General features: G+C 49.1%; 1 protein-coding gene and 1 long non-coding RNA gene across 3 annotated transcripts in view; one reads left to right on the forward strand and one right to left on the reverse strand.

Annotated features, from left to right (window-relative positions):
* NRP2 (neuropilin 2) overlaps positions 1 to 24,880 on the reverse strand; it is a 115,363-nt gene that overhangs the window by 29,948 nt on the left and 60,535 nt on the right. For both annotated transcript variants that reach the window (XM_060016241.1, XM_060016242.1), the window contains exons 9-15: positions 24,192 to 24,541; positions 21,959 to 22,103; positions 18,083 to 18,199; positions 15,024 to 15,164; positions 3,497 to 3,759; positions 1,840 to 1,936; positions 703 to 723 (exon numbers count right to left, since the gene is read on the reverse strand). In XM_060016241.1, the coding sequence (XP_059872224.1) occupies positions 703 to 723; positions 1,840 to 1,936; positions 3,497 to 3,759; positions 15,024 to 15,164; positions 18,083 to 18,199; positions 21,959 to 22,103; positions 24,192 to 24,541 (1,134 nt within the window). The remainder of the gene's footprint in view (positions 1 to 702; positions 724 to 1,839; positions 1,937 to 3,496; positions 3,760 to 15,023; positions 15,165 to 18,082; positions 18,200 to 21,958; positions 22,104 to 24,191; positions 24,542 to 24,880) is intronic.
* LOC132428050 (uncharacterized) lies at positions 12,232 to 13,880 on the forward strand. Its single transcript, XR_009520062.1, has 3 exons — positions 12,232 to 12,370; positions 12,459 to 12,604; positions 13,639 to 13,880. It is a non-coding gene; the product is annotated as an uncharacterized lncRNA (long non-coding RNA).

Consider the following 24,880-nt stretch of genomic DNA (forward strand, 5'->3'; position numbering starts at 1 on the left):
CATTCCTCTTTCTTTGCCCTGCTCTCTATTTACCTTATTAGGGATAAAATGCCCTTTTCTGTTCTTCCGTCTTGTATTTCAAGTGCTCTAACTCCAGTCACCGAATGAGAGTCCTTCTTCCCTTAATCAGACACCAGCTCCTGAGTTTTGCAACTTTCCCTCCTTTGGATTATCATTCCTTGTGTGTTTCCCCTAGCTTTCTTCCCTCACAAAACTGCCCACCAGTGTACCTCACTGAGGGTTAATTGAGACCGCTGCCTTGGTACCCTGTGACTGGAAAGAAACCATCTTCAGGCGAAAATAAATCATGGCCACCTCATTTCACTTTTAATTTACTACTGACTTTTTTTGTTGTTCAGTCTCCCCACAGCCTCTCGTTTCTCACCACTCATGCATGTTCAGCCTCATTGCTCTCTGTTGGACAGTGCAAGGCTGAAAGGTTTATCTGTAACCTATTTGTCTCTATTACAGGTTTCTAAACTTTAATTAAAGAAGAGACAGTGAGGATCTCAATCCCCCTTTCCCTGCATCTACAGGTGTTGTTGGCGCCACCTAGCGGTGAGAAGGTGTGGCATCTATTTTCTCTTATGAGCTTTGTCAAATTTGGAGGCTTATTGCCTCCACCAAATTCGTATCACATGTGGGGAAGGAAAAGGCATGCAGAAATTTAAAAAGAACTTTTTTTACCTTTAAAATTCTCACCTGCAAAAGCTGATATGGGTTCTGGAAAAAAAACAGAAAAAAGTTTGAGTTAGATAAGGGGAAGAAATAGGGTGAACAAAGGGTATGATGAAGATGAATTTCATCAAGGTCTTTATACTATCCCACGGAAAGTATCCCATGTCCTCCACATGCTCTAGCCCATGTCTAACACATCATCATCATGGGGGCCGGGTAGGTGGGGAAAAGATTCTCAAAGTTGCTTTGGAACAAAAAGTCCTTTATAGAGTAATGGGTCCCTGAAGCATTGTAATCAGTCACTTACCACAGATTACTTTCCCAGAGCCTGGATTACTTTTAGATGCCTGGGGCCCCGAGAATTGCCTGAAGAGACTAGGGTGGTCCCAGGTGCTCTGACATCATCAGGCACACACACACCTGGGACCCACGTGCCAAGAAAAGCACTTGGTGAGTTGTTATATTTACTCTGCAGACTGAAAGTAGGTCTCGTTCCTTGTCAGGATTTCCTCTTGCTTTGGGGAATGTCCATGGCTCTGAGATGCACACATTTTACTAGGTGTGCTCAGCACTTCTGTCCAAGGTGACAGTGTCCTTCCTATGCTGGTCACCTGGCATGCAATGTTTAAACTTACAACTTTGGCATCTTAAGCATTAGAGATATTAGCCTCAAAGCAAAATCTAAACTCTTACTCCACATGCCATACCTTGCCCTGAAATTCATTCATGTAAAAGAGCTACTTGGGTAATTGTGTTATCACTCTGATATAACATATGTACTATTTTCACTCACCAGTGAAGGCTTCCATTAAATCCATCAAACCTTTCCATCATGTAATTCTGACTGACAGTTGCTCTCACCCTCTAGCATTTTCTTTGCTAAAAGCTGGAGTCTGATGATGGGGTCTTGGCACCCTGAATCTTCATATACTTAGTGCGTATCTATTTCTGAATGGGAACGGGGATATAAGACTTCACCTCATCTCACCCCTCTCCCGTCCTGAACGCAGCCCAAGCTATAACTGCACTCACAGCTCGCCTCCCGCACAGACTGGAGCTGCCCCACCCACTGGGTAAGAGCTGTGTTTGAAAACGATGTGCTGTCTCTTCTTGTACATCCCAGCCCTTGGAAGAGCCACAAAGAGACAGATATTCACGTACCCATACAGTTCTCCAGCGGGACATCGGTGCTTATTCGAATGTCATCAATGGCAATTTCTCCCGAACGTCCTTTTCCTATAACTCCCTCGAACACGATCTAGAAGCCGGAAGAAAAAGAGCCACGGTTAACTGAGCTTCCTTGTCCAAACAGTGCAAAGATTTCCAATTTTCTGTTAACTGCAGCTTAAAATGTATGTGTGTGTGCGTGTGCGTGTGCGTTACTGCACCTGGTACACATCTGTTGACCACATGGCTATGGTGCTTGAAATCTTAATTTAAAAAGAGTTGGTTCAAATCAAATGCATATTTGAGGTGATTAAAGAATACATATATAACAAAGTGATGGATATTGTTGTCCAGTAACCAGAATGTACTGACTAAAAGGACCACAATCAGAGCACGTTTAATGGAGAATCGAACTTTCCCTAGCCATTTTTGATATTTTTTCTCATAAATCTTTCAAATGCCCGATCCAGGTATTTGGAAACTCAGAGGACACGAGCAGGTGGGGGTAAGGTGAGAAATGTAGTATACAGGTTTGTGTCGCCTTGGGGGTAACACTGTCATATGGCTCCATTATTACAAGAGTAGGGAAGTGATTTTCCTTCACCACTAGTTTACTGAGCACCTACTACGTGCCAGGCACCATGACAGTTACAAAGCCTAATAAGAGAAGACCCTCTGACCAGGAAATCTCACCGTTTAGTGGGCGACACAAAAATGCCAACAGGTACTCGCAACACCGTGCACTGAGGTTTATAAGTGGGAAGGCAGGTGCGGGGGGGCGGGGGGGAGGGACTCAGGCTGCCTAACAAGCTCAAGAGTGACTGCAGGCAGCACACAGGAGCCCCTCTGCTCTGTGGTCTCCATGCCGCCCGCCCTCATTCTCGCCCTCCCCAGGTTCTCTCTGCAAACGAGCACATGTCCTCTGGCAAGCTGAGCGAGCAGTTGGCTGCCTCACCAGCCATCTGTTGCTGTTTCTCGTCTGGGGAGGAGCAGGTTAACGCTATGGCTGGTTCTCAGTCACCTCTTCCACAGTATGCCTACTCCTACCCAAGTTTCAGCCCCAGCTGTGCATACCCATCTGTGCCTCGGCGCTTGCTCTGTGGGGCAGAGATAATAGAACTCAACTCCGGGAGCTGCTGGGAGAGATATCACTCACTTCGGAGTCTCTCTGGTCTGCTGGCCACTAAGCACCAACAGCGACCCTCCCCTTCCCGTGTTCACACTTGCTGGGACAGGGGTGGGAGGCTGTTTCCCTCTCCTCCTCGGAGTCTGAGGGGCTCCACAGGCTTCTTTCCCTTGTGTGTGGAGGGTTTGTTTGTGTTTATTTCCCTGGCTTCTGCGTCCCTTTGTCAGCCTACCTGATAGCAATCTAAAATAAAATGGAGAGAAGAAACATTTGTCGGAGAAGGTTTCAGCAATATAAAAGGCGATAGGAGGAACAAAGAACCAAGTCTGGGTGTAGAGATAGGCACATTCTGAATAACAAATAAGAGTGTCATTTAGTTGCCATGGCAACATGAGAAACACAATGAAAACAGCGGCGCTTAACCGCGTTCCCTAAAGATGAATGGGCACGGCCCTTTGAAATATTGAAACACAGATCACAACGATTCCCTCGGATCTCCGCAACGGTCTCCCGTCGCCACCCCACCTGGTACTCCATGTCATAGCTGGGCAAGATGATCCGCCCGTGTTTCCACTCGCCGCCCTGGTCCTCGCGGATGACCCAGAGGAGCTTGCTCTCCTGGCTGGCTTCGCGCACTACCTGCAGCGCCACCCCGCGGCCTCCCGTGGCTTGGTACTGGAACTCCATGCACACGGGGCTCCGCGGCAGGTGGACGGGTGGGCTGATGAGCCGCGCGTACTGGCCCTCTCTCCCGCCATCACTCTGCAGCCGCAAGAAACTCCTGTCATCTGGGGGGAAACAAACCCAAACAGGGGTTCCCGGTAAATCATTGGGAAAGACACCAGTTGGCAGTTGTGGTCCCTCCGGGGGGAAGCTGGGGCAGAGTTTGGGTGTCTTTTATTTATGAACTAGTTCTCCAGGCCCTGTGTCCCTTTCTTAGGGCTCTGGAACCCGGACTCAAATGCTGCATCCTCTTGAAGCCCTTTCTTGGGTCTTTCCGTCAAGAAGGTCCCTCCTGCCTATTTCCCTGCATCACTTCTTTTGTGCCTTTTACCTACGGCGCCCGGCTCCGCTGGCCGTAGGTCTTGGCTGGTTGTATCTGTACTTGTCTTTCCCCCCCTAGATTCCGAGAGGCCAGACCTACGTTTTACGCATCATCGGCTTACCCAAAGGGCCAGTGCACTCTAATGAACTGGATAATAAAGTGGTGACATGGCTGCTAGACTAGAGGATGTTTCTGGCCAGGTGGTTTATAATTCAAGCCTTTATCATCTTGGCTGGGCACCGTCCAAATGGAAGACATTTAAAAGCTTCTGTCTCCGACGGTGCTACTGGATGGTGCCTGGGCTCTAGTAACTGCAACTCGGAAGACTCACATCCCTGTTTAAGCAGAACAGGGAATGGTGGCAGCACAGGGGTGATTCAGGGGGCCTGAGACCCCGATCCCTTCCCTGACCAGCCTGGGGAGGCCTGAACTTGGCCTTCCTTAGAGAGCCAGGCAAACGCAGCCCCAATGAAAACAAGTGCTGTCATCATCACTAACAAAGGCTAAGTGTTTAGCAGAGAACATACACATATTGGGAAATGAAGGTTTCACCCATCCAAATGTTTGAAGAGCGTGTCTTTTGGCCGATTAGCTTTTAGATACATCAGGCACTGTGTGGGAGGCCGAGTTCCCGTTCCTGCTGGCAGGCCCCATGCCTTGCAGACACAGGTCTGGGGACCCACACCAGCAAATCCAGCTCGTGGAGGAGCTTTCCGGCCACTTGCACGGAGAACAGGATGGCATCTGAGAAGAAAGCCTCACGGCCTCCTTTGGGCCCTGAAACATCTTATGCTGAACACTTCTGCAAGATGGGGGGCACTTTGGCACCACATACCCAGCACATCAGACACCTCAGGATCAGGTTAATCTGAGACGTGGGCACAGAGCTCTCTTACTCAACAGGGACTGTGAACCTCCCGGGCTTATCAGGGGAGGACAGGCGGGCACTCCAGAGCCCTGAATCAACAGGGTGCTCCTGGACCACCGGTTTGCTGTTGCTCTTCCTGCTGACATCATCTTTCTAGTGAGAGCGGAGCCTGTGACAGTCATCAGTGGCCCAGAAACAGCTCTTTCAACTCTCCTCCTCCTGGCCACATCTCTCCCTCCTCCCTGTCTCCCCTAAGTCCCTTCTGGTTAGATTCTCCAGGGTTATTGCTCTAGAAGCTACCCTCCCCTGAAGTCAAATTAGACCAGCTTAGGATGCAGAGTCGGGATTCCAGTTTGGGACTCCTTAACCATCCAGAACCACGTTGGTCTAATATTCCACAACACGGGACCTCTTCAAGGCCAAAGTCAGCACAGATGAGTAGGCAGCTGTCTGGAGCAGAGCATTTTAATGATGGCGATCTGCTGAGGCAGGAGACACTGGTGCCACAAGCAGACACGCAAAGAACTCCTGAACCTACGCTTCTCCTATCAGATCTCATTACTGCCACTATTAAGGGTAATAATTCTAAGTCCTATCTGCATAATGCTTTACAGGTTACAAAGCACGCTGATATGCATTCATAATTTAATCACTGCTATATGCTTGCGAGCTAGGTCTTACTAATCTTATTTTGCACAAGATGTAGAAACTGAGGCTCAGAAAGGCTCAAGTGACTTTCCAAGGGAGAGAAGCTAGTGAGTAGCACAGCTGGATTGACTCCAGGTTTCCCCACATTCATGCAGTAGGCCCTTCACTTCAGCTGTGACCCCAGTACCTTGTCCCAAGTCCGTGTAATCAATCACATGCTATTCAAGGCAAACTGGCTTCTCTGCTGAGCGCTGTTGCCTTTTCTCCATTTACCTGTAATTCTCTGCTCCCCGACCCCCATCCCACCCCTTTCGCCAGTTCTTCTCCTAACCATTCTGGCACATTTCAACATTAATTCCTCTCTTCTCTCAACAACTCGAGCATCTACTGACCACACCACTGATTTTACCTTGCTTTAAAAAAGACTGGAGACCATTTTTCATGTGTTTCAGCGGGTAAACACCCACTGCCTTGTATGTAATTTAACTGTTTGGTGTGTGTCTTTCCTATCGCCCTGGTTAGATGTAAGGTCCTGGCCTTACCCACAGAAGGGTTAATAATGCTTCTTCTTCCTGCCCCTAGACAGTGACAAATATGTGCCACCACTCAGGAAAATTTTGTTCCCATGAATGAATGAATGACAAACACATGGATTAAGAATGCAGTGAGGCTGCCCATTGGAAACAAGAACAGAGGGGGAACCACCTGGCCTCCGGTAAGCCCTCAGGTTCATATAATCTTCTCTCACAGTTCCCTCCCAGTCTACTGAGCCAACAGCCTTTTTCAAAGGTGAGGGGATGTTTTTTTGAGATGCTCTGCTTCTTATTACGGAACATTTATACTGCAGTATGAGTATGTATAAAGAAAAAGGTACAATAGCTTTTGCAAAGTGAATATACCTACAGTCAATAGGTAGATCCCAAAACAGGGTGACCTGTGGAAGCATCCAGTCCACTGAGCTACCAGCGCGAACCCCCCAAACGCTCCCACGCTCCAGTCATTTCCAAGCCTTTACTGTTTCCACTCGTATATAAAGGAAACCAGATTTCAGAGACTTATCATTCAGCCTTCTTCCTTCACAGTTTCACAAATAAGACCCACTGGCTGCCTGAAAATTGCTTTGGCAGAAATACTGTCACTTGTGTGAATTTACATTCCTAAGCAGCAGGGGAATCATAGCATAATGGTTAGAATTTAGTAAGTAAAATGTGTGTGGAGGTGTAAAGAGCTGGGCTGGCTGGGTTTTATCCGGTCTGTTTTATTTACCCATCCTGTTGCTAAAACTTCAGGCACGATGAGGCCAAAGGTTTCACAGACTGCCTCTCCCGGGGACCTGAGCTGGCCCCCTCCTCTCTCCCTCCCTTTCCTCTCCTCTCTTCTCTCTCTCTCTCACAATAAGATGATAATCACTGTGCATGATTTAAAGGACCACTGGAAGACCAGGGAGTTAATGCTGGTGGCATGCTAAGCACGAGCAGCTGAAGGATCATAATTCAGTGCTGACATCTGAGCTAATCCACTAGTTTGCAGAATCTCAAGACAAGCAGGCCTCTGAATTTCACTTAGTGAAATCATTTGTTCCCCACTTGTCTGTTAAGTGCTATGAGCTCGAGGGAAGAAAGATGATATGTAAATTTAAGGAATTAGCAGCAGACATCAGTCAGAGGGACGCTGAGCTGCAAAACGTCCCTGTCTGTCACTGACAGGGGACTGATTAGAAGCAGGACATCATGAAGGAATGGCTTCGGCCAGGAAAAGCCCAGAGACGGGGAGAGGAAGAGTAGGGGCAAGAGAATTGTTGTGACCTGAGCACCTCTGTGTGCCAGATATCACACGGGTGGCTTTGTTGCCTTCCGTAATCTTCCCTGTGAATTAAGTATTACGTTCTCCATTTTTACCAAAAAGGAAACAGAGGCTCAGAGAATTGAAGTCATGTGTCCCAGACCACTGCTAGAGAGTGATGGAAGTAAGATCTGAGCCCTGACTGGACTGAGAAAAATCGCCAGAAACTCGCCTCTCATCTGGGCTGGAATCCTAATGTTCGCTAGTCTTTTAAAGCCTCAGTCTTCCCATCTGTGAAATGGGTATAAGAACAGCAATACTGCATAGGGTCGTGAGGAGGAGGAAATGGAAAGAGCCTTGTAAGGTGCTTTGCACACGAACAACGTTCCATAAATGCTCTGTTCTTCACTTCCACTGCCATCACTAAACCCACTGCCTCCTGTGCTGGCCTTTTTGTTTCTTTTAGAAAGAAAAAGGGTCCAAAGAGCACCCATAACCTGGGAAGACCGATCTAAGACTCAAAGGAAGTAAGATTTGGCTCAAGGACAGTAAAGATATTCTCTGGAATAAGATGGTTCCCAGATCCATCCTAACTCCAGAAACCAGCCAGCCTCAAGTTGTACATCAGACACTGTTTACCACATGCTTTTGGGTCAATCTACAGTAGATGAAATAAAATAATACATGATTCTGGAATGAGAGTGGGACCTCAAAAGACCATTTAGATGGGGCCAGTCCTGCTGCCCAGAGGAACCATGCTGAAAACATCCGCAGAACAGCTGTCCACCCTTCGCTTTAAATTCTCCAGAGGAGGAGTTTCCATAGGCCATGCTGGCAATGTGTCTTCTGGGTCACAGCCCTAACTGTCAGAAACTTCTTAACTTCATTTTTAAGTTTTCCTACTGTCATTTAGACACATGTCCTCCTTCTATTCCCGACGGAGCGCAGCCAATTTCTGTCCTCTGACTTAGAAACATTTTCACTCGCGAAGAATTAAGACCCTGGTCTTCACTTCCTCAGGAAACACAACCCTTGCCTCTTTAAATGGCCGCTATCCAGGGCTTTGGTTGTGGCAGGTCTCCACGTTGACCCTTCGCCAAGCTAAGTGCTTCAGTTCTTTGAAGTTATGGCACCCATATATGTGCTGTGAGCGAAGCACGTGTGCTATCAGTGGAGTTTGTTCTTCTAGAACATTCTAATGTATGGCTTACCACTGCCAAACACAGAGGAAGTTTTAACAGACAGTGGCTGTTGGTGACTTGATAGAGCAAAGGGTTGGCCTGGCATGGGTGGGCTACTTTATTGATTTACTTAGACTTTAGGGGAAAAGCCCTTTGGATTGTTAAGAGGTCCCCAAACATGGCCAGCTAAGAGTCAGCTCTCCCTGCCGGAGGCTGTCTTCTTGTTTCTGTAGCTGATGGCAGTGATGTCGGCAATGGATAGCTTCCAACAGGAAACAATGCAGAGGAGATACATTTAGCAGCAGAAAGAGAATGAAGAAAAAATGTTCCAGAGATACAATCCGTCTCCCCCCCAGACCTGACATGTTTGGGAGGCGTTTTGCTAGGTTCTTGACTCAAAACATCTGTTGTTGCCCATGACGCAGGGAAAACAATCACATGGGAATGAACAACAGTTCAAAAGGGCAGAGAGGAAGTGCAGAGGACAAGGTCATTCAGCGTCTTAACCTGCTGCTGTCTCTAGAAAGGGTCTCCTGACATTTCACCTGGCGATTTATGACCACATCTGGCTTCAGCGGATCACGTGACCACTTCTGGCCCCACAGCCATGGAATCAGTGGTGCCGACACCTTACCAAAGCCTGAGATAAATCACCAGTCTGATCCTCCAGGCTATCGCAAAGCCAAACACACCGTCTGTCCAACACACGCATCTCCTGGCTAGCATCTTGCCCTCCTACTAGAACAACCATCTGAAAGAATACTTAGTGCTGCAGGAGATGGGGTCTCTTTGTATAGGTCATGCTTAAGACATGAGTCAGCCCCTCAGCTGGCCTCCCGAGGTCAGACCATCTCTGCTAAGGTCCTCAAATTAACAACCGGCTAAGGGAAACACTGGCTTTGGATGAACTCGGCAGGATGTGCTCAAGGTTTGCGACTGACCATCTTGTGGACATTTGAGGTTTCAGGCCTGGGCTGTGCAGGAGTCTATCTTGAGCTGCTTTCTTGGTATGTCGGCTTTCATGAAGGTTTGCAATCAACTCAGTCTTCTTATCACTCTGCCCCTTCATTATCAATCTTACACACTCAACCAATCATGACTTTCAGAATAAAAGGAAGAGCTTCTCCTCTCTACTGCTGTCTTTTCTACAAAGTCAGAGATGTCTTCCTTCCTATGCTCCTTAAAGAAGGGCCTCTATGCTTTCCTTTTCCAGTTGAAGTTATTCCTTAAATATGGCTTTCTTTTAGCCCAGCTGTTCCTGGTCTTTAATTATCTAGCCTGCTCTAAGCCCGAGAAGTTCCCGTCTCCCTATCTGTAGTGGCTGTGCCCCAGACACGCCACAGCACCCTCTTTCTGAAGGCAGTTCAAGCTGATGCCAATCCCGTGTCTGGATTGTTTGCTGCCATCGGTCCCACCTATGAGGAAGGTCTTTTGAGTTAAGAGAGTTGCTTTTTAATTCACAGAGTCCCTGCTAACTCACCGCCCAAAATCAAGCCCACTGTAAGCAAGTTGACTCATGAGTCACTTTGACTGATTTCTTTGTGACTGTCTACTGACCATACCCACTCACACTTAATCCTTTTGTGTGTATGTCCCATAGTGAACCACAGTTCTGGCCCTCCACTCTCATGGGGTTTATTCAGTGGCCCAATCTGCATCAAAACAGCCCTACGAAAAGTCAACAGGACTACCACTTACATCTGATGGAAGAGCCGCCATTTGTAAAATTTGAATATTCCAGAACCTTGTATTCTTGACTTACTCTCACTTGTTTTTGAACCCAGAGTAAAGGTTCTGGTCTCTCAATCCAATAAGCATATAAATGCTAGGTAGCCAAAGCTCTGTCCTTTTATAAAGGCATACTATTCCAAATAGCCTTTGCCTGTTTTCTTTATGTCACTTCCATGATTTGAAGTTACTGAAATGAAGTAATATTGTAGTCATACTTCGTTAGGTCAACAAATATATAAAAGAACGCACATTTAGGGTGACCACACACTTGAGGATTCTGAAGCTGACCTGGAACAGTACCCTTTATCCCTAGTCTTGTCTCTTTCCTGAAGATAACAACAACAACAAGAACAACAAAAGAACAACAATAAAAATAAAACAATTATTACTATTATTGCTATTACTTAGTATTTACTCTTTTTTTTTTTTTTTTGAGGTATACAGGCCTCTCACTGCTGTGGCCTCTCCCGTTGCGGAGCACAGGCTCTGGACGCGCAGGCTCAGCGGCCATGGCTCACAGGCCCAGCCGCTCCGCGGCATGTGGAATCTTCCCGGACCGGGGCACGAACCCATGCCCCCTGCATCGGCAGGTGGACTCTCAACCACTGCGCCACCAGGGAAGCCCCGTATTTACTCTTTTTGATTGAATGAAATAGTTCCCATACTGTCTAATAGGATGTTACTTTATGATGTTACTCACTGACGTACAATGACAGTGACAAAAAATGCCAGGCACTGAACACTCCCACCAAGGGATCATGGAGAAGGCACATCTCCCTAATTATTTTCCCTTGGTTTACACCAAACCAAGGAGCAACAGAGTCAGCAAGCACCCTGGAAGCTATTCTTCACGCCAAAAGGTGCTCCAGCTGTGCTGACCAAGACAGCATCCTGTGATGATGGACGTGTTCTCTATCTGCACCGTCCCACACAGAGTGGGTACTGAGCTCTTGAAATGTGGCTGATGTGATGGAGGAACTGAAGTTTTATCTGTATTTAATTTTAATTAAAATTAAAGTAGTCACGTGTGGCTAGCAGCTACCGTATTACACAGGGCAGGTCTAGACACACGGGCTCACCATAGCATCTCAAGGCATTTTTGCCTTGTTCCTTAAAGAGCTGAATCTGATCTTCCTCAAAATTCTGTTTCTGATCAATGCACTTACGAATATCTGTGGGAGATACAGCTGCTTCCACTAGGGGAGACAGTTTCTGTGTCATTGTAGTTACAGTGCAAAGGCAAAGTGCTTTCTCGGAGAACAAGGTACTAGCTCCTCTGCAACCACCAGGGGTCACTGAATTCGGAACAGGGTCCCCAGGGGCTGGTATGAACACACTCCAGGCTTCTAAGCCACAAGCAAAGAGCTAAAAAAAGAAATTCTGAATGTCTTGAAAGACTATCTTGAAAAACAAAAACAGTGGAATAAAACCAGTGGGTGTCTTGTCAGCCTTAAGCAACTATTACCACTAGCCAAAAGAACAGAACTAATTGCTTACTTAAAAGGAAAAGAAACAAAACAAAACAAAACATGAGAAAAGAACTAAATCAGAAAACATCTAAGGAATGTAAGTAGTTTCCACAGACACTTCTAATCAAGTAGTCTGTGTATGATATTTCAACATGGCTGTTGCCTGTTTTCCTCCCTTCTCCCTCTGCACTGGGTGAGGACACCTCCTTTCTTATGTAATTACTTTTGTTTACCTATCTAACAAGGATATAAAACACATGGCACACTTTTCTTAAAGAGTGGAGTGGTCTCCTCTTTGTGGAGGGGCGAAGTGCGGGTGACACAGCACTTTCAGGCTTGACTTGGAAGGTCCCGGGACTCTGAACCCGTTAGCATTTGCCCTGCCCCTAACCAAGCACAGCTGTTTCCTTTCTCCCAACTGCTCTCCTCGGGGCTCCAATTTTTTTTTGAAGAAGAAAGGACCACCCTGAACAGAAAGGGCTCTCTATCTTCTCCTGCTTAGAGTCCAGTATCATGTTTTGTAAGGGGAAGGACAATGGGAAATACAGCAAATGATTTTTAAATCATCAGAGGATGGACAGAAGGACTCTGAAGACAACATTATGATTCTGTTTTCTGGAGGCAACATCTAAGGGCCACTTTTCCTAACTTCAGGGATTCCGTTGGAACAGGAAAGTAATTATTTTCTTTTTCGATTTCTTAAGGGAGAAACAACATTAGATCTAGCAGTTCCTTATGGCCCTAATTTTCTTTCTGTCCCCAGCCAGCCAGCTAAAGGTTGGACTTCTGCCCGCTCTACAAGATTGCTCTGAAGAGCCTTCCCAAACCGCAGGGTGTAATGAATCAAGTGGAACGCGGGCAGGACGAGGATTCCCAGCCAGTAGCCGGGGTCAACCCACGGGGCATCAGGTGAGGGTGAGGGCTGGGCGAAGAGGGGGCAGAGGGGAACCGCGTCAAATGGAGAGTAGCTTAAGCTCTCCCCGAAGTGTCACTTGCTAACTGGTGGCCTTGGAGTCTGGACAGGGCTGACCTCAGGCATTCTTAGAGAAAATCTGCTCAGAAGAGTGCAAGGGAGGAAGTGGAATAATTAGAAAGAACCTGAGGATGGATGCTGAATAAGAGCCAGTAAATCTCCCCTTGCTGTATCACCTGCATCCCTTTATTCAACGTGCCTTTGCCAAGCTGCCCCCTTATACAAACACCTCACACACTCACACACGCATATAAACCACAGACACACTCAAACATAAATGTACAGACACACACATACACGTGCATATAAACCACAGACACACTCAAACATAAACATACAGACACACACACAGATTCATACATGCACACAAACTAAACGCATGCATATACATATTTACAAACACACAAGATCTACACATAAAAACAACATATGCACGTACACACAAAACCCACAAATACCTTGAGAAAGAAAGACATACATACAGCGCACAAATGCACACGTATAAACATCACACATATACACACAGCGCACAAATGCACACGTATAAACATCACACATGCACACACATAAACATCACACGTACACACACAGTGCACAAATGCACACGCATAAACATCACACGTACACCACCCCACCCCCACGGCAAATTTTCTTTACGTTTGGATAAAAAGTGGAGGTTGGGAAAACAACCAATTAATTGGGCCAAGTCTCAAAGGAGAGGAAATGAAATGAAAAATCCAGGCTGGGTTATAAAAATAAGTATTTTTTTTCCAACATGCAGGAGGCTCATTATATTAATTAAACATTATTGCAGTGAGCGAGGGGGGGAGGGTGATTAACGCTGGGATGAGGGTAAGTGTTCTCTCCTGTTGCCTGAGGCCGTGGTGATCTTCAGATATTAATCTCTCTGAGCACTCAAATCCTGAAGAGATAAACACTTGAAATATGAAAATGTTTTTCTCCGGAGCAGATGCTGTGACCCTCCGGGAAAGCAAGCGCAGGAGGCAGCCCGCGGAGAGCGTCCATCCCACTGCCGTCCCTGGAGACAGGGGACACGGCCAGTCCTTGGGGTGAGGGGCAGCAGAGCGGCTCTGGGGGACTCTGAAGAAGGGGAGGTCCCTCCCCCCTTTCATTCTCTAGGCAGGCAACATATGATCTACTAATTTCCAGAATTAAGCCCTTCCCTCTCAAACGCTTACAGGGGGCCCAAGATCCAGGAACACTGAAAGCTAACACGTGACATGCTAGAGCAACGTATGCTACGTACTGGCTTGTGAGAGCCGATTGTGGAGTTTTCTGGAAGTTTGCAAGCCTACTGTGAAATTCAAGCATTGTTAACAATTGAATTCTATAAAGTTGCAATGAAATAAAGTATATTAAAAAAGAAAGGAAATAAATTCTCAAAATGCAATACTTCCTAATTATTTTAATACATTTTACTGGTATGCATGATTCAGAAGTTATTTATATCTCTGTTATCTGTGTGAGGGAAAAAAACTATCTAAGGCTGTGCTGCTGTACTTCTCAACTCCACCTCCGATGATGTCATGTTGGTAGCTTGCATTCAACCACAGTGGGAGGATTTACACCACGGACAGTGGCGAACATTAATTACAAAGTAGATTTTTTTTTTTAAACCTGGAGAGCCGGTCGTGAAACATTTACCAGAACATCACTGTAAAAGCATGCCACAATGGAAAGAGTGGACAACTCCTGCTTAGAAGGGCTAAAGGCAGCCCCTCTCTACCAACAGTGCCAGGAGAGCCTCTGAAATCGGGCTCTCTGACACCAAGAGGGCGGCTTCACAATATTCCAACGACTGGCAGCAACACTCTTCAGGAGGCCAAGTGCCAGGCAGCTCTGCTAGACACCCATGGGTGTGGCAGCATTTCAGGCCCTCGACTTGGTTTTCAACAGAAGTGATGATACCCTCCAGAAAGTATCAGTCAGACTTGGGGCCAGAAGTTTCCCAATGAGCCATTTTAGGAAAAGTGTCCAGCTTGGAGTCACAAGGGGCTCTGTGATGGTGGCATCGAGAGCTGGCTACGGCAACAAAGGGACATTGACTCATCCCCTCTCCTAGGACCTCCTAATTGCTCTTTCTTTCCTCTTCTTTGATCTTGGCCTCTCTCGCTCCCTCCCAGCTTCCAGGCTGCTCTGTGATCACAAGAGAGGGCCAGGAACCGCCAGCCAGCTATTCTGTCGGGTGACACTGTCAGTAAAGGCCGGTGGTTTGCAGGCAAAGAGCAGAGGATTGTTCTGTGAAGTTATGAAGCCTGTCAGGGAATGTGGAGCTGAAAAACATGGCGCAGGCTGGCCTTAGCTCTCTCATCGCTTAATTCGAGGCTGGCTTACCTGGAAACGTCCGGTCGCTGGGGCCGGAGCTGCCGGTCCAGGTGCTTTGGAGCCACTTGGCACGGTCGTACATCCAACCACAGGGCTCCTCGGGGAAATCAAAGTTGCAGTTGAATCCTGAAGGGAGCTGCAAATCTTTGTCTAAAAGGGAAAACAAAACCCCCGAAACAAGGCAAATGAAATGGGTTCGGAGAACAGCCACCGTGGTGCTATTTAAACGGCTGGCAGGGCCTAAGGGGAGGGCAGAGAAAGAAGAGGCTCCCTTTGCTTATTCATTTAACTCATCTTGGCGATGGCTGGCTTTAGGGTCAGCCTTTGGTCTCATCCTTCCCAGGCATGAAAGCCAAGGCTGCCAGCGGTTCCCATAGTAAGCGATTCTAAATGAGGCCACCAAACGGCTTCAGGCTCTAATCGGCCTCTTCTGTCCACTCTGGAGAGCAGACAAATGTGGAAACTGCTGTTCCCTAAAATGCCAGAGAAGAATGTCTCCCCATTGCCTCAGTGGAAGGCAGGATCCTGCCAACCTGGCTGTCAGCAGTGATGGACAGCCCGTTGGCATCCGGAGAGGCTGAAATTCAACATGCGGGAGGTGCTGGCCAGGGAGGAGAAAGTGATCTTGGAAACAAGGGAGGCTTGTTTGCCCTTCACCTCCCTGTACCAGGCCTCTTGTTTCAGAAGACCGGGTCAGTTCAGCATCGCCGGGGGAGGCACTGCCAGGCGGGCGATTTGGCATGTTAGGGCAAATTGAGGGCACCAGACCAGCCTGCCGCCCAGCTCAGCGCTGACCAGGAGGAAAAATAATTTTACATGGCTCCGAGTGCCTGAACGCCAGGATTCCAGGGACGGCAGAGAATGGAAATCTAAGAGACCACACGATGGCTCGCCCCCGTCTGCCCGGCTGTTCACCTCTAAGCGAACAGACCGAACCCAAAGGGTTTCTTTGGAGGTTCCACTCAGCTCTACAAATCCAGTCTGAGCTGGTGCCGAACACGTGATTGAGTCGGGGGGTGGGGTGGAGGTGGGGAAAGAGAGGAAACGGGAACCCAGATTTGGACTCTTGTCCTCAGTAGCTGCGGAGACAGCGGAAGAGTGTTGGCTAACGCTGGTAGGAGGGAGGAAGTGGGGTCTTTGGCCTTTTCACTTCCCTTCTCAGGGTTCCCAGAGAGGAATTTCCGTGGGGAAGGCAGGTTAGGAAGTCTAAAGGGAACAGTCGACTGGTGGAAACACACTGCTCCCGCCCCGGGGGGCGAGGACGGATCACCTCTGAGGGGAAGGGCACTGCTGGCCTTGGCAGCAGGTTGCCACCGGGTCCTGCTCGTGTCTCCCCTTCCCAAGAAAGAATATTTAATACTTGCCCACCCTTGGCCAAAGTCAGCTTGAGCTGAGAAGAAACACATGGAATCTATTACAGAAGCATCAACCTGTGGCTTGGAAAAGTCCGCCCTTAGCCCTCCCCATCCCCTTTTCCCGACAACTTCTAAGTTTCTATTTTTCCGTTCAAAAATATGGAGTAATTCAATATACCATAATTCCTCTCTAATGTTTATACGCATACTGTATCTCAGGAACCCAATTCCACAAAGAGATCTTTGGCAAAAAAAAAAAAAAAAAAAAAAAAAAAAAAAGCGAGAGGGGAGGAACCACCAAAGAAACCCCAAATGAAACAAACCACTATAGAAGGGAAAATTATATTAAACTTCTGAAAGTCCTTACATTTTCCTTTGGATTGCCATTTAGACAAAACCCCCTCCTTTTGCCCTGCACCGAGCAAACCCTGCTGATCCAACAGCACACAGTAAATGAGAGCGCCCCACTTTTGGCTCTCCAACTCTTTCCAACATGTCTTGGAAGATTCTCCAAGTCTCTTTCTCCTCTTCATAAAACAAAAACAAGTTCATTAAAATGTCAGAATTCTGTATTCAACTATCCCTGACCAAGAGTGTCCCCCGGCCCACGCAATGTACAAGAGCACATTCCTGAGAGCATATGCATTAAATTACCATTTTGCAGTCACACAACTTCAGCATTTACTTTTGGCTCCCCTCCCATTCTTCTTTGTAGCCATGCTGGGGAGACGTCCACTGCATCCTTGCAGTTTCTCATACTGTCAAGTGGCTAAGGGTGCGAACCCACAGATTTCACCATCTACCTACCGACTCGGCGCTACGTCTTTATGTCTCCATCACTTCCCAAGCCTCTTCACCAATCTTCCCTCATTTGGTTTAATGAACGTTTAATAACGATCGGTAATTTACTGTAAATTGAGGCTGTCAAGCATTAAATTCTAGCCCCAAATGCCAGGTGTTCCAAACTTTGTAGTTTGTTAAGGAATGTCCTCATATGCTGCGACCTTAGCAGGAAGATTGAAAATGTGATGTCCTTTTGGGCTCTTCCAATTATTATTTTTCTCTAACTTGGATATGCTTAGAAGATAAAATGAAAATGCAGTCGATTTCCCGTGTGAAGAGACTAATCGCAAATAGGTGGCCCTGAGTTTTGAGGAAGGGGTGAGGTGCCTTTTCATACTTCTGTCTTTGTCACTGGCCTGTGCTCGCCTCGTGGAGGAGGCGGTGCCCTATTTTATAATCCTAATTGTCAGGCTTTCTCAACCGGTGGTGGTAAAAGACACAGGGCAACGCAATTAAATCATGGTTAACTGCTGAGTTAACCTATCGCGCTCCACTGACCAAGTCACCCAGATGACGGCCGGATCTTCCCTTGACTGTGCCCCGGAGACAAGCTTAGCAGGAGGGGCGATCACAGTTGTGCATTCTAAAGATACGAAGTGAGGGCTAGGAAAGGAGACTACTCAAGGGAGCCATCCTCTTTGGATGGCCCCTTACCTCAGCTGATGTAGGGCTGTACTGGTTGTGCCAATATCTGAATGCTTCTAGATTGGTTGGAAATAGCCACTGCCCCAAGCCCCTAAGTACCACACTTCCCTGACCTCTGACCTAGGGGACCCCCAGGTCCCGGACCCAGCCATGGGCCAGCCTCCACTGCGACTGGTCGGCACCCATACCATCCTGGATGAAATACGGCTCTGGCCCCATCCTCACCATCCTCAAAGCTGCAGTTCTCCCCACACTCCGTGGCCTCCTCGTCAATGGGGTACGGGGTGGTGGTCTCTTCGCCCTTCACGGTGGGTCCCAGTGTCTCAACCGTTGGCTTTGAGTCTGCAGAAAGGCAAAGGAAGGGGAGTGAAGACCACATGCAGCAGCCTGTGTCAAAACCCAGCAGGAGGATGCCAAATACTAAGTCTCCTCTCCAAGGGTGGGCCTTTCAAGAAGAAGGAAAAAAGGAAATCCAAGATGGACACACACACACCCATGACGTCACTTCTGTGTGCTGTGATGACGTCAGGACCATGGCCTGTGTTAAGGAGAACGGTCCCAAGCTGTAGAAATAGCCGTAATGGAGGCAAGAACACAAACCCACACTCTACTCCACAGCAGAGGCCCTGAGGCCGGCTCAAAAAAAGGCCATGCGCACCAGGCAGTAATGAATGTGGGCGACACTGACCACAGGCAGGGCTCAACGTGCTCTGGGTGTTCTGTTTCAGACACAGATGTGGGTGACACACACACATAAGCAATGAAGGACACCCATCAAAAATGGTCTGAAAACAATCGGGGTTAATGCAGTGAGCTTCCGTCCTGTGGAAAACACCTGTCTGAGCACAGCCCCTTGGGTGACTGCTGTCGCGTCTCGGGCTCAGCCCTGTTTGTGTGTGGAACGGGCCCTGTTTGCGCGTGGCACGGGCCTTCTCTTCTCTGCCTTCTCTGAGTCAGACGGAACCAAAGCTAACCCGACCTGGGGGCCCACCTATTACAAGATAACCAGAAGCACAACGGCTGAAGTCATGGCCAAGCCAGACAGCCTGGGAGGTGCGACCCCAGACATCGTTGTTCGCGTTTGCCCAAAACCGGATGGAAAAGAATATGGGCTCAAAGTGACTCAGACTCCATTCAGTGGAAATAATTTGGGGCTGTGCCTTTAGGTCAGGGTGTGGCAAATTCAAATGCTTCTAGGAGGCTAACTGCTACTGTAAGGGAGGATGGCCTGCTGGGGGCTGGGAGAGTAAAGGCTGGGACAGGAGATGGCAGAAGGGTCCTGCACACCTGGTTTAAAGGAGGCCACCACGTGACTGGTTCCAGCAGGTTGAGGAACCGAGGCGAGGTGGCCCAGTGTGGCCAGATCTTGCAAAAAGATCTTTTTTTTCCCCTCGCATGAAACAAACAAACAAACAAAATCTCCAGGGAAAATCTCCAGCCCTGTCAATGTTGGCAACTTATTCAAAATACAAGTAGCAGGTGACCAAACGTGGCTGGGCAAATAACCTCAAAGCGTCCTAACTTGTAAGTTCATATTTGTTACTGTGCCACAGAATCGCAAACTCCGTTGTAAAGCAAACCGTGGTCAGCAAGGCAAGAAGTCATCATTTGAAATCCAAACAAATGAACAGGTGAAGCAGCCCTGTCAAATTATTTAGCTGCAGTAACTCAACCCAGCCCATTATTTTCCCTGTTATCCTTTTGGGGTAGGAATGAAGGGAACAAGGAGGAGTCACAGAAATGAATGGAAATTTGACAAGCAGAAAGCCACGTGGCCTGGGAGAGAGGTTCCTGGAAACGTTAGGTAGCGGAGTGGGTGAGCTGGGTGGCAGAGAGATAATGTTCAATCCAGGGGCACAGGGGGTGGGTGAGGCAATGAGAGGGCAGGCCGTGTGAATGAAAGTGAGGAAATGGTAGCCGGCCTCTGTGTCCACTGTGTTTGTACTGGACACTTAGAGCTAACTGCCCATCAAACTACGCTCCCTGGCAATTGAAAACAGATGTCAGAGACTTCAAAGGGAAGGAGGCTGGGCGGAGGGTATCGAGCCCCTACTCTGATCTTCCAAGGAACAGCCAGGAGGACTTTGAAATGAGAAACCTGTTGCTGACCATCACCGGTGTAATTTGGGCCAGCTTGGCAGGGGGCAATAGGAGGAAAAGGCCAATAGCAATTGTCCAGCCGGTCATAAAGCAGGGCCAGCCTGGGAAGAGGCGTGGCACAGAGGACCATGGACAGGGGGGAAGTATGAGTCAGTAGCTGGTCAGCCTCCGGCAAGTGGCTGCTCTCTCTGGGACTCAGTTTCCCTCTCTGTGAAGGAGGCATTGGCCTAGATCGGTGACTTTTTTTTCAAACTGTATGTCACTCTTGTCAACAGGTTGTAGATCAATTTCATGAGTCAGGACTAGCGTTTTAAAATAGGGGCTATAATATTTCAGAGTATACTCACGCGGCAAGGATGAGCACCGCTTTGGGAACCTTTTGTTTCAGTCACACTTACTTACTGTAACAAGTTTATTAGGTGCCAAGCAGCAGGCTAAGTATTTTATATCCATTATTTGATTGAATCCTCATGATAACCCTGGGGGGTGTAGATATACTATGGTCACCCCCCCCTTCTTCAGCTAGGATAACCGAGATCGGCAGAGGCAGGACTTGAACTTGGCGATCTGTCCCCCGAGTCCAGGTGCTTCATGATATGCTATATCCCATAAGCACACACGTGTGTGTGTGCTTGTGTGCACGCATGCTTGTAAGTCGAGTGGCTCGTGATATAAATTTATTTTAAATTGTGGATGGTGTTCAGAAACGTTTGAAAGCCACTGGCCTAGAAGCCCTCGGGGCCCCTGAATCTCTAAGCCTCTGATTCTGGCCAGAAGAAGCCAGCTTGTGTCACTGTTGGAGGGCAGTTTTCAGCTCCTGCAAGAGGACAGGTGAGGAACACTCAGCAGGCTGCAGGGAACCTTGCCTCACTCCGTGATGGGGAGTAAAGTGTCTTCCCACTAAAATATGTTCACTGGGGCTGCCTTCCATTGAAAGGTGAGAAAGGCTAATTTGGGCCCGATTCCCAGCCTCCGTGCCTCAACGGGACACTTCCTCGGCGCCATCATAACGGCACACAGGCAGCACTTTTCTCCCCGGGAGCCGAAAGCACTTCTCCGACATGCTCTTACTAATCCTCCACGATCCCCTGCTGGGTGAGCTGCTGACAGGTACGGCACAGACAGGAAAATGGAGATACCTGGGGCCGGGCTCCTGCCTGCTGCCTCACCCCACCCCACCCCCAGCTCCGTTTGGCAGGCAGCGAGCGAGCTCCGGCTCCGGCTCCGGCTCCGGCTCCCGCTTGAGCTGGGATCTGTCCCAGCCCTGCCCCGGGGAGGAGGGCGGGGCCTGGAGGGGAGGCGGACCCGACTCGGAAGGGTGGATGGGGTGCTTCCCGGGAAACCTGGAGGGTGGCCAGGATCAGCGGGCCTCATCTTCGTTCAGGAGACTCGGAGGTGCTCCCAGGGCCTGCGACGCAGGGTGGAGCCCAGCGAGCCTCCTGCGGCACACGGGGAAGAAGTCGGGCTCTCGGCAGCTCCCCTGCAACAGGGTCCCTCCTGAGCAAATAAATGCCTTTTACAGATGTGGCTTCGAAATGAAAATGAAGTCTCTTAGCCACAGACATCTGGAGGCCAGATTCAGACATAAACCGATTACTTTATTATCATGAGCATTTTTTTTTCTTCCCTAAATCAACAGCCACAGCCCTCTGGCCTGAAGAGTCAGGGTCTAATTGAATTTGGGTGGGCAGTGTGTGGTTATGATTTGTTTTTGAGAGACTGGGGTTGGAGGACTGAAATGATCCTTTAAAAATGACAAAGCACATCCCTCGAGGAGCTGTCCTGAGTCCAGAGGCCGCAGTGCCGGTGGTTTGAGGCAGAACAAAGTGCAGCCCAGGGCAGGCAGGAGGCAGCAGCGTTTTGAACTGATGGGGCTTCACCCCAGGGATGGCTGCCCCTCTGCCCCATCCCCGTCGTGGTCTGACCTCCTCCCAGGCCATCCCAGGAAGCCGGGGTCATGAGACCATGTGAGTGAGACCCACAGCGGAAAGAGGGCCTTACCTGTCCAGTCACAGCCCAGCACCTCCAGTCGCATCCCAATGCCCGCAGGGGACCACCTCTCAGGGTACACCCGCACGTACTGCGCCAGGACAGGGTCAAACCTCCGGATGTCAGGGGTGTCGTAGTGCATGTTCCCTTCAAACAGCTGCAGGGGAGACAGGCTGCTCAGCCCTTCTTAGGTGGGAGCCCTCCTCACTCCTCCCTTCTGCTCCTTCCTCCTCCCCTTCCCACCTCACCCCTCACATCCAACCGGAAGGCAGCTTCAGAGTTAATTCATGGTCACTGCCCGTTTTGGTCCGTGGGAGCCCCATTCTCAGACCAAGGTTTTTATTCATTTGGGAGAAACACGGCAGATGGGGAGCAGATGAAAGTGGCAATTGCTGGGTTCTGTTCTCTATCCTTGGAGTGAAACTGAGGACTCAGAATTCGGCTCTGCGTGAGTCTTAAGCTGGATTTGGCTGGAGAGGAGTGAAGGGCATTTAGGCTGTCTTGCCTGTTCTGAAGTTCTCGGTTTACTAGAAAAAGAAGTTCTTTCCCAGATGCTTAAAAGTCTAGATTTAGAAAGTCCCAGCTTGAAAGTCTAGGTTTAGAAAATGCCAGGTCACTGAGAGGCTGAAGGGAAAGTGACCATCCCTTTTCTAGGCTAATGACAATTTCCACTGGTCACACCCTGATAATCTAAGACTGTGTTCCCCCAACCTTGGTTTAGTGGAAGAAATTCTGTCAAAAGAAACCTCACCTAAAGCCACACCTCATAAAATGGATGACAGTGGGGCTGCCCTGGCTGAAGCCGGGTGGGGGACCCAACCCAGAGCGTACCTGTGAACCAGTGACTTAGGGGACTGTTGGTGTGCAGGTGTGCCAGGGGCTGTAGCTGATTAGCATCTAGGAATGAGGCAGAGCCAACTCATTTTGCAGGATGCCCACAATTCCAAAAGGGGGGCACTGTCACGGGGAGGGCAGGCTCTGACCCTGGCTAAGATCATCTCCTTTCCAAGGCCCCCAGAATAGTCAAGAAGAGCCAGGGTGGGGCTTCCCTGGTGGCGCAGTGGTTGAGAGTCCACCTGCCGACGCAGGGGACACGGGTTCGTGCCCCGGTCCAGGAAGATCCCACATGCCGCGGAGCAGCTGGGCCTGTGAGCCATGGCCGCTGAGCCGGCGCGTCCGGAGCCTGTGACGGGAGAGGCCACAACAGGGAGAGGCCCGCATACCGCAAAAAAAAAAAAAAAAAAAAAAGAAGCGCCAGGGTCAGCTGTCCCTGGGGGAGCCAGTGGTCCGACTTCTGCTCCATCCACTGAAGGTTCCAGTTACCAAGCACTGAGCCTTTCCAAGCCGCTGGAATTATAAGCTGGGAGTTTACATCAGCACTGCAAAACCTCCAACCCAGACCTTGCCTCTGCATTAAGAGTGGAAAACATTTGCTAAACAGAGACATGTGATACCCCTTCCTTATTAGGGGCCCTGCTCTTCTGAGGAAAATGAGGAGTAACTTAGCAATGAGGATCGGAACGCCTGGCTGACTGGGCAATTAACCTGGAGGGGGACAGGGCTGTGATGTCCTCTCCCTTTCCTGGGGCTCCTCGGTGCCCCTCGTTGAGGGCTGACCTTCACTCCTCCGAGGGCAGAAGGGGGTGTTACACTGGCCTGCGCTTCTGGACTGGAGTTAGTTTCTCTTGCCTCTTCCCAGCCTCCATGTGAGAGGCAAGAAAGATCTAAGTAGTCAAGCCCAGGAAAATACAAAGGAGTGCAGCAACACTCAGAAAAACACAGTTGTTTTTGGAAGTAAGTCACTAGTTTCTACAGTTGAGCCTCCAAAAACCACATCCCCTTTGGATGTCTGGCCAGTTCCAAGGACACTTTATCTGAAACAGGGTAGAAAGAGTGTCCAAGACAGTAGAAAGGCAGTGTTGAGTAGTGGTTAGGCATTTGGGCTCTGGAGTGAGACTTGGGTCTGAATCATGGCTCTACCACAGGTACTGTATGACCCTGGCATGACATCAAGCCTCAGTTTTGTCATCTCTAAAATGGGAGGGACGAAAGGACCTACCTTCTAGAGATGTCGTAAAGGCTAAAATAAGGCATTTAGCAGAGGGCTTGGCACAAAGTAATCTCTCAGTTAGTATTTGTTTGACGGGCAGGGGTTGGTGATGACCATCTAGATGGGAAATCAACATCCCCCAAATCAACCTCCCTGTTTGGGGCAAGGTTAGGGAGTCCTCCGGGAACATCCTACCTTCGGCTGCTGGGTCCTGGGGTCCTGGATGTGCTCCCAGTCTTTGCCATTTAGGCTGTAGGCGACTTTGAACTTGCGCACAAACGCCCTGGCTTCCACGGCGGTGATGCTGTCTCCTCCGCGGGCTCCCTGGATGATGACGCCTTTCACAGTCTTGGGCGCTCCCAGGTCTACCTGGAGCCACTCCTCGCCCGGCTGGGCCTGAGGGATCCGAGGGAACCAGCCTGAGCGGCTGCTGACCAGGCGGGCAGCACTGGGGCTCCAGAGGTACTCGCGGGTAGAGGAAGCAGAGATCTGGGAGTCGGCAATGAGGCCCGAGAGCATCCCCAGCATGTCGGAGCAGGGGGCGTCTGCGGAGAGGGAGGAAGGTACAAGAGGTCATGCTGGCACCCTGCTAACTGGGTACCCCCAACCAGTAGGGAACTGTCGAAGAACCTGACTATCAACACTTTGAAGTCAGCACTGATTTCTCTGCATTTCAAGGTGGGATAGCGCTGTGGTTAAGAGCCCAGCTGGGCTAGCTGGATTCCCATTTGCTTTGTCACTTACTAGCTGCTTGACTTTGGGAAAATAATCGAAGTGCTCTGTGCCTCAGTTTCCCCAGGCCTAAAGGAGGGCTAACAGCAGTATTTACCTCTTGGGGGTTGTTGCATGGGTTCTGTTAGTTACAATATAAAAGATCTCAGCAT

This window comes from Delphinus delphis, chromosome 7 (assembly GCF_949987515.2).
Source record: "Delphinus delphis chromosome 7, mDelDel1.2, whole genome shotgun sequence".
NCBI classification, from domain to species: Eukaryota; Metazoa; Chordata; class Mammalia; order Artiodactyla; family Delphinidae; genus Delphinus; species Delphinus delphis.